The 13,597-nt window shown below is 48.4% G+C and overlaps 2 protein-coding genes and 1 long non-coding RNA gene across 3 annotated transcripts in view; 2 read left to right on the plus strand and 1 right to left on the minus strand.

Annotated features, from left to right (window-relative positions):
- The first annotated feature begins 517 nt into the window (after positions 1–517).
- On the plus strand, positions 518–1,336 carry TMEM272 (transmembrane protein 272). Its single transcript, XM_070520250.1, is given in 3 exon segments — positions 518–551; positions 554–616; positions 619–1,336. Coding segments are annotated over 3 exon segments (417 nt in total). The 3' UTR covers positions 939–1,336.
- Positions 1,337–7,726: 6,390 nt separating this feature from the next.
- On the minus strand, positions 7,727–12,503 carry LOC123288707 (uncharacterized). The gene is made up of 2 exons (XR_006532213.2): positions 11,619–12,503; positions 7,727–7,915 (listed from the first exon to the last, which is right to left on the minus strand). It is a non-coding gene; the product is annotated as an uncharacterized lncRNA (long non-coding RNA).
- A 243-nt stretch (positions 12,504–12,746) lies between these two features.
- DHRS12 (dehydrogenase/reductase 12) overlaps positions 12,747–13,597 on the plus strand; it is a 38,422-nt gene continuing 37,571 nt past the window's right edge. Inside the window, 3 exon segments of the mRNA XM_070520233.1 lie at positions 12,747–12,808; positions 13,039–13,282; positions 13,337–13,452. Of these exon segments, the coding sequence (XP_070376334.1) occupies positions 12,747–12,808; positions 13,039–13,282; positions 13,337–13,452 (422 nt within the window).

Below are 13,597 nucleotides of genomic sequence, written 5' to 3' on the forward strand. Positions count from 1 at the left end.
ATGGTGCCGTGGGAGTGAGGGAATGAGAAAGTGGGACAGGAGGGCACCAGCTGTCAGATGCTGGGGGGAGGCGGGCTCTTCCAGCTGATGATTGATCCCGGGTGTGGTCATGGGAGGACGAGGAGCAGGTCATTGGAGCCAAGGAGGCCCAGGAACTGACCTCAAGGCCGAGGAAGGGAACCAGAGCAACCGCGAAACTCTGGGTGCAGACATGAACTTCAGTCAACTAATCTCTGAAATCTGTCTGAAGCAACTCACACATCTAAAAGGCGAATGCCTCCGAGAATGTTGACTAAGCACTGACTCCTTCATTCTTGCCAGTTCTAATTCTTCAAAATCAAATTTCACTCTTTGGCAGCATTTCCAACTCCAGTGTGTGCACTTTTCATAATAAATTTCTCTCTGTTTCTCCCCCACCTTCCGTCCCCTCTCTTCCCCCTACTTTGCTGCTCTGCCCTCTGACCCCTCACTTTCTATCACAATCCAGGTGTCACTCCTGCTGTACAACTCCACCAGGATGAAGTGGCTTCTTTCCAACTCCGTGGTGATCGATGATACCCCTGGGGGCAGAATGTGCACAAATGTTATATCTACATCATCCTCAGCTTCCTCCTCTTCTCTGGTTCATCCTGGGAAATTACTGGGTCTTTTCTGTTTACCTGCCTGATTTTATTCCACCTTTCCAGCAGCCTCAGGATTACCGTGAGAAAACCCTGTACCTCTTTGCAGTTGGGGTCCTCGTGCTCAGCCACAGTGTACTGCTCTTACTCGTCCCATGAAGTGGTTGTGTCTATGTCTGGTCCAGGAGGAGATCTGCTGTCGATGAAGACAGGACCACCACCTCCAGCACACACGCTCATGCACATGCACACAGGTACACACACACAGACACACATGGACACATGCATGCACATGCACACAGGTATGCATGCACTTAACACACAGACACATGAACACACACAAACACAGACACGTGCACATTGTTGCAGGAGAAGAGCATGCTGTAAAGGCAGTAATACTTTCCCTGCAGGCATTTGAGAAACCACCGAAATGTACTGAATATTCCAGCAGACTGAAGAAACTCTTGCCTTTCAGAGTGGAAATTTTGCGCTCATAAGAGTTTTCAAGGGATTATTTTTTTTGAGGGGATGAAGTAAGGGAGGTGAAGAATGGGAGACCTTTTCAAATCACGGTGCAATTCCAATGACTGTTACAAGAGCGAGGTTTGCTGTTGTTGTTACTATTGCTGCCTCTGTGCTGTCATCCAGCCAGGGGCACTTTTAAGTTATAGAAAGAGCATGGACTTTAAATAAGACACATCTTAGCTCTGCTTGCAACGATGGCTTTTGTTATCAAAAGGAGAATGGTGCTCTTACTTAATGACTCCAGCTGCCTTTTTAGGAAAGTTAAGGAGCGCTCTTGTTCACTCCCAAATAGATGGGTTTGAGCTGGTAGGTACGGGCCTCCCAAGGACAGTTATAAAACCTGCCAAGGTCAAGGAAGCAGATTCCACATGGGGGCTCTGGGCTGGCCCAGTAGCCTAGTATCGTAGAGAGCAGCCATCCTTTCACGGTGGGCTCTGTGTGGTGCCTCTGCAAATTCTCTGCTTGGCCTCGAGTCTGCTTCTTTCCCTGGTTGTCTGTGTACGTCTCTGTGATTTGCTGATGGCATAAACCAGTTTTGTGTGTTTCTGCTGGGCTGTATGCAGTGTTGTTAATGTAGGTATTTTTTGGTCTCTGAGTTTAAATACTACACAGTAGTAAATCTACTTAACGCCAGGTTAGGGTTTGGAAGCCTTCCGTAAACCCATTTGTCTGGAAGACCAGGAGGACACCCAACAGCGATCGCTAACATCCCCTCTCACTGTTGTTGTGAGTTGAAGTTCCTGGGAGCTGGGGGACCTGTCAGTGTGTCTGCCCTTGTGGGGGAGTTTTCATCCTTTCGAATTTTAGGCAAAGACTCTGTCATGTGTGTTTCTAGGGGCAGTGCCCAGAGGGAGCGTGGCACCTGCGTAATTGTGCTTCTATCTCAGTGGCACGCACAAACCAACCCCTGAGTGGCCATCAATGACGGGCACCTCCCTTTGTGAGAAATATCAGCTCAAACCAAGAGGCTCTCTCCTCTTTGTGGCTTTAAGAGAACAGGACCCGTGAGTTCCACGGAGAGTTCTCACTGAGTTTGGAGGCACCCTCTAGGCATCTGTTACCTAGAGTCACGTTTGGTCCTGGTTTCCCTCCCGGATAAGAAGAAGGTACTGCCTGCGCCCTCCGCTGGGCAAAGAGGGGAAAGCCCTTATTCTGTCCCATCCCTCTGCACACTTTCTGGTTTCATTTTCACTTGAGCAGTGGAACAAGATCAGAGGCTGAGCAACTTGTGAATCCTGCCCTCATCTTGATGTCTCATGCCATTCTCAATGTGCCCTTTGTCCCCCCTTCCGTGCTGGAGGCCCAGGAGAGTCTGCAGGTGCAGACAGTGGGGCAGGCAAGGCGTTCCATGGGCAACCCTCCCACCCTGCTTTCCCCAGAGATGACTCATCAGTCACTCCCAGACACTAAGCTAATGTTTGGACACAAATGAACACAGCTGAAAGCCAACAGAATTCATTTCTAAGCTCAGTCCAGGCCACACAGCAACCAGCACCTCCCTTAATGTCCCTGACACTAACTCCTGAGCAGGAGACTCAAGAAGAATGTCCAGGCTCTAGCCTAAAAACGTAAGCCAAGGCTGTACAGACAGGTGGGGGAAGCTGGACTCTGTATTCATGGAGGAGAATGGCCTGACCCCCTCTGGAAAGGCAGGCTCCCCTGGCGCACAGGGACCACACCACTGGCTCAGGCACACTGTAGCCTAGGATGGCAAACAGCTTTGTTCTCTCCCACTTGCTCCAGTCATAGCTGTACATTGTGTTGGGAATGACTCTGCGGCTGCATCAAGACTCAGCAAGAAAGAGTGCTGGGATTCAAGAGTCATGCCTGCCTGGGGCACGGAGGGGAGGGGGCAACAGCCATGCCATGATCGACAACTCCACTCACACGGTCCCATGGGGTGACTCTGGGGTTCTGGGGACTGAGAAATTGGAGATTCTCCCACTCAGATCTCAGCACTGTCCTCCCTTCACAGTGATACTAGGATACTTTGCTGGTGGCCTCGTGAGGGACTTACGAGGAGGAGTCTGGCCACAGAGAGACTATGAGAAGACGAGGATGCACAGCTGCCTCCTCTCCTCCCTGAGGACGTGTATCACTGACTCTCGCTCCTCTGTGAGCACCCAAGACCTGAGCCCCGGGAGCCTGCACTCCTCCCACACGAGTGCTTCTGAGCTTTGTTGCTGGGGCCTTGGCAAAGGTAGAAAGAGCTTGCGAAAAAATCCTGGGCATAAAATGCCTGTTAGCAGCTTGTAAATACTGGCTAGCGCTTTGGGCACCTCAGCAGGCAGGCCTCGAACGCTGGAGAGTCCCAGTTTCTGACAGGCGGGAATCTCCCTGGAGTGTTGCAGAAATCTTTATCCTGGTATAGACGACGACCTATCGACTATGCCTGTGGAAGCAGCAAAACATTCCTTTGCCCAGAAACGGCTTGGTGCAAGGATTTATTTCCTTCCTTCCTTTCGCTATTTACACCTTATTTCACAACCAATTTGGATGGTCTTTAACTACTATATTCGATAAAACAGAAGGAGAATATATAGCTAAAAATAGAACTGTAGGAAAAGCTAGATGGTTAGAAAGGAGAGGTTCTCTGTTTTTTCCTACCCCTACACACCAGATTCTCACTGTAGAGAAAGTGGTGAAGAAGCGTCCTCATTCTCCTATGTCCCCCTCCCCAGTTACAGTGGAGAGTGTTGGTCATAGGTCCTGAATAAGTGCTAAAACCTGGACTAAATTGGTGGCTTTGGGTTTCCTCGCCACCAAAGCAGTAAAGAAAATATGATGATCAGCTATGGGTTGCACATTTTCCATGGAGTCAAAAATATGCTCCCCATCCCCCCCCCCCACCAAGAAACACAGGTTAAGTCTGAACGATCATGTTCCTGTGCATCAATTCATAGAGGGGACACTGAGAGATCCAGAGGGTGACATCTTCAGCATGCTGTACCAACACACCAGCAGGCTGTGAATGATAATGTACTAGGGCCCCTTGAATGGTGGTGCGATGGTTATGATGAGGCACATTTCAGGACAGAAGTTCTGGGGCCAAGGCAAATGGCGCACAACTGGAGTTCTCTGAAGTCTGGCTTACCAGAGGTGACTTCCAGATTGTCTAGGAAGTGATGGGCTGCATGCTCTTTAAGTAATTCCCAGTTAGTATCATTTCCCTCATCTGGGCTTTTGACAGAGATGAGCATAGGAAGCTCATGTTTATAATTGCTGACAGGACCCTGGAGTGCAGACATTCTATGCTGGTGTTAAGTGGGCTGAACATACCTGGAGACTGGAATCACCTGGCCAACAGTGACCAAAAGACACGACCACCTCTTGTGTGGGAACGTCATAAGGTAACAGTATTCCAGGGAAATGAACATGGCAACACCTGAACTTTCTGGATGTTATGAAAACTCAAAGAACAAATCCGTATAACTGGGAGGGATTGCTCTCCTCTGAGAAAAGATTGCTGCAAAGGTCAACTATACATTGAAGTCATTTAATTTTATTTGCTACATTGGGCCTCACGCTAAAAACCTTCTTGTTCCTATTCTTTGCCTGAATCTACAGAGACGGCAGTTGAAGGCAGTAAAAATGGACCGTTTCACTGGGGTCAGCCACATTACTGGTTCTCTCACCTTGGTGAACCATCAGAACCACCCAACGGTTTACTCAAAGTGGGGAATCACAGCCCCCAGAGATTCTGATTCGTGGGGCCCCACTGATTCTGATTCGGCAGGTCAGAGAACCACACGTGCCCTCAGACCACATAGGAGGCACAGACTGACCCTGACTGTCCCATCTTGGTTATGACCATGAGGCAGTATGATACTACCTCCAGTATTTCATGTTATTTTCATTTGATTCAGCATGAGAAGAGAAGAGCCACAGTGGTCCATAACTTTCACGTTTGTATAACTGAATCTTGTGCTTCATTTCCTTGTGGGCATTTTTCATTGTTGGTGAAATAAACTTGGTACAATTTGTTCCTTCATGCCTTCCCTGAAGACCCTGGGGGAGATCATCCTCCAAGCCTGGGGACACTTCACTAGCTCTTTCTTCCAGTGGGATTACCATGGGTCCAGACTTTGTACACAGAAGCTGACAACCATCGGGGACCCATTCTAGGCAAATCTTGCTCCATCAAACTCATAATCCTCAGGTGGGTAGATGAGTTTGTATGGAGATTCTAGGAAAATGAATTAACAGAAAACCCTTCTTACTGTTTCTAGAGGTAATTTCTCTTTTTATGAGCATGGAACTGGGAACAAAACAAATTTCTCTTCCATAGAAATCGAATTTCAGTAGTTCCCTCTTCAGGTCAGCCTGGTGTCATGGCAGCCAAGTTATCTCGGGAGACAGCATTTTGCTACTGCTAGCACAAATGAAATAGGAGGGGAATGTTTTTCAAATACGTCTTCTATTGTTTTCTCTAGAACACTTCCTTTGTTGAATAAGTTAGCTTTTAAAGTTTAAAACTTTCTTTCTGCATTGTATGGAGGTAAAACTCCACTTCACAGGCAAAGAACAGGCAACTTGTCCTTTCTGCTTGCACCATACCAGGCGTGGGACTAAGCGTTTGCACATACTACATGTTCTAATTGGGCTCCTAAAATGTCTCGTGACTCAAAATGTCCCTCTGTCCTGACTGCCTCCTATTCACCCTATTGGTAAGGGGAGGGACCCCTGACCTAAATATCATAGCCAAATGCACCACAGCTGACACTGAACCGATGAGATTGACAGCAGTTTATTAGTCACCCACACTCACAGCCTGGGGGAGGACACAGCACACTATGCAGGCCACATGGAGGTTACACATAGGAACAGAGTGAAGAACCAGGGCTGTGAGGGGTCATGCTTTGTAGTAATAAGAGGGTGGGATAACCTCTGGTTCCCGTGGGAGGATGTGATTGGCTTGTTTGAATAATGTCACTGGCTGGCAGGAAGCCGAGGCCCACTAGGTTGAGGACTGGGTGGTGTGCAACCAATCTGACTGGGAGGGCAACAGCCAGGTGGGGAGCCTGTCTCGCTGGGTCGGGGGCATGTCTGGTGAGAGCAGGTGAATTCTTGGTTAGGTCTTTGGGTCTCTGTGAAGCTCAAGGATGTCAAGGCTGCCTGTGAAATTTTAGGCCTTACAATACACCTTCCAGGATCAACACATGCCTTTAGTAATTGGCCGTATTCCCTGGGTTACTTAGTCCTGGTTTCAAATCTGACTTTGAACTTTCTCAACAACCCAAGTAGCAAGGGAGATATAATCAAGGATAAGATATACATTGTCCATGAAGTTTCCAAGAAACCCTCCCCAAGCATCAATACCCAGCTTCACTCACTCACTGTCTCCTTCCTGAACAGCTCTGCTCCTGGTCGGCAGCTCTGAGCTCCTCCAGCCTTCCAAGGATTTTCCCCAGGACTGCAGAAATCTTGCAGTCTGATTGGATTCTTCCAAACCAATTTTTTTACTCTTTATTTCTTCATTTAAATATTTCAGCCTTTAAAATGTCCTGTAGCCTGTACTTTTCCATTGCCAAAAAAAAAAAAAAAACCCCAGCATTTTTCACAAATCAATTTATAGTATATAAGTTTGCTTAGAAGGAAGCAGGTTTCTGTTCCGTTCCCAGTTCATTGGGGACAGAAGTTGTAGCTCAGATTCCTCTGGATCCCTTGTATCAGCCCAGCGGGTGCACCCCAGCGGCAGCAGGTGCTACAGCTCATGGCTCACACCTGCAGCCTGCCCTGGAGGCTGGCCCTCGGCCGAGTAGAGCTGGCTTGCCAGGAGGTGTACACAAGTTACCATTCCATACACACTCACACACACACACAGTTACTCATGGCTAAGGACTGAGTGGGGGAAGAGGGAGGAAAAGCCCAACCCCCTTCTTCAGGGCAGGACAAGCTCTGGTGTCATTTATGCTCCAGAGCTCCCCAGGGATCAGGCCAGACTTCGTCAGAAGCTGCATCCTTTCCCAACTCCTTCCTTTTTCCTGCCTTCCCCCCCTTGCTTGCATTCGGGTTCTCCTGAGATCACTCCCTCAGTAAATCACTGCGTGGGAAGCTCCACCTCCGGCTCGGCCTCCGGGAAACCTGACCTACAACTGGGCTCTTGCTCCACAGCTGGAGGCAGCAGCTAAATCAATGGTATAGTCCCTTTCATAAACCCTTTTATTTTCCTAAAATGACTGTTTTAAGACTTTATTTTTATTATAAGAGTGATACAAGCTTATGGCTAAAAATTCAAGTGATGTCAAAGGGTATAAAGTAAAACATAAAAGATTTCAACGCCCAGCCCGACTCCCAGTTCCAGTCCCCATAAAGGGAACCAGCAGGCATTTTTCGGTGTCCTTTCAGACACGTCTATGTACACTGAAGCATTAATATAGGTGTTTTTCCATAAATTATATCAGATTGTTCATACTATTCTGCAACCTGCTTTTTTCCACTGCATATATCATGAACTTCTTTCCATTATCAATGCAAAGAGATCCGTCTCAAAAATGAGCACCATTTGTAACACTCATTTAAATAGGCACATTCTCTGTAACTGGCCTGGCCATTTCTGTGAATCAAAACAGAAAAACCAGTAATTTGAAATTTTATTTTGCCAAATGAACAACTTAGAGCTCAGTCTGAGAAAATAATTGTCATTTCCCCCGTCATGTGCCAAAGGAAATGAGCCTGATGGAACCAATGAAATTAGCGGCAGAGCCTTTTGGATTAAGGCCGTGGACTGAGCTGAGGGAAATACAGCTGTCCCGAACAGTGGATGAAAGCTGGTGAGAAAAGAGAAGGTGATTAGGTTCTACTTTATGCCCTTCCACAAAACCACATACCCAGGAGCAAACTATACTTTCAATCTCATGCGCGTGTGACAGCCTGTGTATAATTGAAGTATAGTAGGTAACGAGTATAAGATGGAGGCAGCACCTAGATATCACAGATATGATAAAACGTATTGTAAGATACATAACAAAAAATAATAATGTACCACAGTGAGATACGATCTCTCATCCAGTAGGATGGCTACCAAAACACCCAGAAAATAGCAAGTGGATGTGGAGAAATTGGACCCCTTGTGCACTGTGGTAGAAATGTAAAATGTTGCAGCTGCTATGGTCAACAGTGTGGAGGTTCCTACAAAAATTAAAAATAGAATTGCCATATGATCCAGCAATTCTATTTCTGGTTATATACCCAAAAGAACTGAAAGCAAGGTCTTGAAGAGATATGTGTACACCAATGTTCATGGCAGCATTATTCACAATAGGCAAAATGTGGTAGCAACTCAAATGTCCATCAGCAGATGAATGGGCAAACAAAATGTGGTATTTACACATTATGGGAATATTATTCAGCCTTAAGAAGGAAGGAAATTCTGACATATGCTACAACATGGATGAACCTTGAAGACATCATGCTAAGTAAATCAGTCACAGAAGGACAAATACTGTATGATTCCACAAATAGGAGGTATCTAGATTAGCCAAATTCAGAGAAAGTAGAATGGCAGTTGCCAGGGGGTGGGGGAAGTTAACGTTTAATGGAAACAGAGGTTCAGTTTTGTAAGATGAAAAAGTTCTGGAGATACATGGTGGTGATGGTTGCACAACAATGTGAATGTACTTAATGCCACTGAACTGTGCACTTAAAAATGGTTAAGACGGTAAATTTTATGTTATGTGTATTTTTCCACAATTAAAAATAAAAATTTAAAATAATGTATTCCTCAGTCCTTCCAAGCCTCCTCAGAATGATGGAATCGCCCAGTATTAAATAGCCAGCAAGTGCAGAGTCATTTGGTCATTCCATGCATATGTAAGGGCACACACAGGCTCACTCTTAGCTGACTGCAGGTCTTCTGCCCCACCTTCCGTCTCAGAGTGCCTCTGGCTTGTGGGGGTGGTGAGAATGCTGGTAGAGGGAACCGTGGGAACTATCAGCCCCCCAAGTCAAACACAGGAACCAATGAACCAACCAAAAAAGGGGACGAGATGCTAGCAGAAGTTTCCAGCCCCACAAAAATGACTAGTTCTTCTAGAAGAGAAGCCACCACGAGAAGCATCCCATCCTTACAGAAAAGGGGTTAAGTGTGTGGAGTCTGGACCCAGATTGCCAGGTTGGCATCCCAGCTCTGCTGCTTTCTAGATTCTCGTGTGATCTTGGGCATACCATTGAAATTCTCTGTGCCTCAGTCTCCTCATTTGAACTGAGCTTAGAAGAGGGCTTAGCACATAGCAAGTGGAGTATAAGTATTTGTAAAATAAGAGAAAAGTTCCTTGATTTCATCCTCACTGCATGCTGTGAGGACCGGACAGCTACAGCGCAGTGGAGATGGGAAACGGAGGCTCAGAGAGGTGACGTGTCCCTTTCAAGGTGGTGTCAGAGCTGAACGCAGCTCTGCTGACTCCATCCCCCTCTTGCCACTCCGCGGCCACCAGCCTCTCCCAGCCTCCTTGGTGGTCCTTCTCCCGAGGCAGCAGTGGAACCAGGGCGTCCAGGGAGCACTGGTGAAGGCGGGCTACCGCTGCCTCTTGGAGCCACCTCCAGACTCTCCTCGCCGCCGGCCCCAGAGCCCCACCACCGCTTTGGCGTTCAGAACGGGACCTGGTAGCCATGAACCGAGTGCCCTAGACACAGATTGCCTGAGAGACGAGGACTAACACAAGCCCCGGGTGTGGGAAGCCACTTTCTGAATCACTCGGTTACATGGAAATGGATCTCCCAGGCTTCAGGACTGCCCTGCCCTTGACCTGTCTCACCGGACACATCTAGTTCTTGGAAGGTGGCCAAGGCTAGAGAAAGAAGGTGGACCTTTGCATATGTTTCATTTGAATAAGTACTAATTAATGCACATCGCACAAAATTCAAAGGCACCAAAGGGTATTATTCAGTGTAAACTGAGTTCTCTCACACTCCTGTTCCCTCTGCCAAAGCTCTTACCAGAGACCACCACCACCTAGTTTCCTGTGCAAGGAAGGACACCCGTAAATCAAATGGATTTGCTCTTTAGGGCGCTGGTTCAGGTAGGGGCGAGCCAGTCTGTAAAAGCTAGTGGGCATCAAGGGACACGGGGAGGCAACTAGAAAGGTATTTCTAAATAGAGTCCACTTCCCACTGCGGACTGTGTGGCTGGGTCATTGTCTGCCATGCCCTCCCTGGGCTGCTTCTCTCCTCGTTAGTGTGGACCCCAGAAAACAGTCACCTTTGGTTTCTTATAAGCCTTTTGTGATGAAGGCTGAGAGCCCCCACTGCCTTCTTGTTGTTACAAAAGAGACCAATTCCTTAATCCGAGTGCAGACAGGGTCAGGACCCAGTGCATGACCTACTCTGAGGAATAAGAGGGATAAGCCTCAGAGATCTTCCCCACCCGCTGCCTCATCCTACCTTCCTTTTTGTTCCTTTCCTTTTGCTTTCATTTCTCTTCCCCACCCACAAGTGCACATGAAACACATACAATAAGGGGTGCCTGGGCTTCCTATGGATTTATGATTTACGGTTATTCATCTTATTATCTAAGTGGCTTTGCCAGGTAAAATATTAAGGCCCCACCGCCATTATAACCTTGTCTTCCATGATCTCATTGGCAGCTGGTGTTACCATGACAACTGGGCTGGAGAAACTGGTACTGAGCTTCAGTAGAAGATGATGCGAACACTGGTGTGTGTGCATATGTGTGTGTGTGCACGCATGCGAGCCTGTGTGGATGCAGACCGCCTATCATGTAAACCTGTTGTGCAGGAAGCCATGGATTTTTTAGTCCACACCTTCTGCTTCTCCTTCCAATTTGGTCAAAATTAGCTTCAGGGCTCTAAATCAACTGAAGGAAGCTTTGAAGGATGATTTTTTTGTTCGGCTTTTGAGTGGCAAATTGGAACCGGGGACACATAATAAATATTTCAGAGTCTTTCTACCCACGTGAAATGAACCACTACACCCACTTGACGTCACTCTTAAAAGCACCTTGGGCCTAATTTATTTAACACTTTTATGTAATTCCTTTATTAGACATAGAAAGTCGGAGCCCCGGATGTCATCTGGCCTGATCCCCTTTTCATTTAGATGGGAACTGAGGCCCAGAGAGCCTGAGTGACTTGCCCCCATCCCGTATGGTACAGTGCAGAAGAGTCCGGGCTCTAGAGTCACTGGTGGGCCTCAAATCCTGGCTCTAGCATGTGCTGACTATGACCTTGGCCAAGGGACTTAACCCCCTACTAAGTCTCAGTTTGCACATCTGTAAAGTGGGGATAATAGCGAAAGCAACCTTATGGGTCATGGTAAGGATTAAGTGACATAATCCACAATGCTTGGCACTTATTAAGCCCTAAATAAACTTTATCACTATTACCCCCAGTCACGCAGGGAGTCAGTGGCAGAAATAGGACTAAAATCCAGCTCAGCTAACTCCTACTTAAACTGGAGCCTTTTCCCATTAATCCCACGCTGTTCTTTGTTTCTTTTTGTGTATGTGTTACTCACCTTCCAGGGGAGAGTGGGAGCTTTTGAGACACGGGCTGCCTTCTTAAAACCGCTGATGAAGTAAGTGTGTATAACACACGCCCTCGGCACCCAGTGGATACTTGTTGACTTGAGGCCGAAATGTGACATGCTTCATGCTCTCATGGAACATCGACTGAATGGACATGGCGTGGCTGTAGCATGGAGGAGAAAACTGAAGGAGGGAAGTGAACAGCTTTTGATCACCTCATGTGAAACCAGGCATTTCGATAAGCTCTTTACAAATGTGCTTAATCATCACAACATCCCCACGAGGTGAGTGTATTCATTCCCATCCACAAATAAGAAAGCGGACTGAGTGGTCATGCAGCGTGCCCAGCTCACCAGGCAGGTTGGGAGAGCTGCGTTTCCACCCACCCTTTTACTTCAAGCTGTCGCTGATGCCCTCAATAGACTCTGCTTCAAAACAATTTCCCACCCGTTCTGTGAGCCAAAGGCATATTCCTGAGGGGGTGAGAGGAATTCAGAGCAGACTGACACCTTTCCCATCACCAACACAAAGCAGAGTGTACAAAGCACAGTTGTGTAACTCTGGGGGTCTAAAATATCCTCCCAGCCACACTGAACACGCATTGAAAGTCACACCCAGTTGGGCGGTTTTGCAGAATGCCGCGTGTTCAAACTTCCTTTCATCACTCTGTCAGGAATCAGAGCGGTGCCGAGGGACCTCACAGTCCTGTTCAGAGAAGCAAGCTGTTCTGGGGAAATTTTATTTCAAAAGTTATTCTGAAGTAAAAACATGCTCCCTTGGGAGAGGGCACTGATCCTACATCCTATATCCTGGGTAATGAGGCCATTAAACCAGCTGGTCTCAGCACATCTTGCATAAGAGCAGCTCAGTCTAGGGGCGAGTTGAGTAAACCAGTGCAGAATTTAACCTAGTACCCATCCTGAACCCAGAGTGAGGGAGGTCAGACGTGGACCGAGGTGCCTGATTCTTACAGGCACCTCTTATAACAGGCCCAAAAGCGGCTGGAGGACATGTCTGGGATCTAGGTTGGCCCAGCAACCATCCTTTGTTTTTACCTACACTGTATGTTCATTTGGGCCTGGGAGTCGGGGGAGGCTGATAAAGATTTGGAGGAGATAATGCATGGAGTTGCAGAACTCATGGCAAAAGTTTGGACTTCGGCCTCAGACGTACCTCTCAGGTAGGAGACCCAGCCTTGGCTCTTGCCACCTGTGTCACTGTGTGCACCTTACCAACCTGACTTACTGCGCCTGCAGAGAGGGGACAGGTAGCTCCGCTGAGTTACTGGGGGCACTGCGTGAAATAAGATGTGTAGGAACTTATAAAATGGTAATTATTACAATAGTTTCAGATGGAGAAACCCTTTTAGTATCGTTAAGCCTCATCTTTTGATTCCACATGATTTTCTAGAAGGTGCGTTGCAGTGCCATCTCTGCATCCCAGCCGGCAGGTATTCCCCAAACACGTACTGACGCCAGGTTTCAACCCGGAGGGGACCACGTGGACCTCGAGTGCGGCCAGTAGCTGGACCCGCCCTCGTTCACCCTACCCTGCGAGGCTGGGGCTGGAGGGGTCGCTCTCCAAAGCTGGGCCAGGGGAGCGTTCCCCATCACACAGAAGACGCAGGCCGACTCGGAGCCCCGCCGCCTTCTCGGTAGAGAACAGCCCAGAAGGAGCCGGGGTTCTTACATAACCTGGATGACGTCAGCGCCGGCGGCTGCCGAGGGGCGGGGGCGGGGGCCGGGGCAGCGGGAGCGCGCGCCCCGTTCGGTCCCTCTACCGCAGCGCCGCGGGCTTCCCCACGGGGCTGCGCGGAGGCTCCAAGGAAGGCGCCCCGGGGGCGGAGGGTGCAGCACGAGCACCGCGCGCCGGGTGGGCCGGGCCGGCCGGCTGTCACGTGGCCAGCCTCGGCGCGGGAGAGCGGGGTTGGCGGGGACGCGCCCGCGACGTCGTCGGGGGACCGACTAAG

Source organism: Equus asinus, chromosome 11 (assembly GCF_041296235.1).
Source record: "Equus asinus isolate D_3611 breed Donkey chromosome 11, EquAss-T2T_v2, whole genome shotgun sequence".
NCBI classification, from domain to species: domain Eukaryota; kingdom Metazoa; phylum Chordata; class Mammalia; order Perissodactyla; family Equidae; genus Equus; species Equus asinus.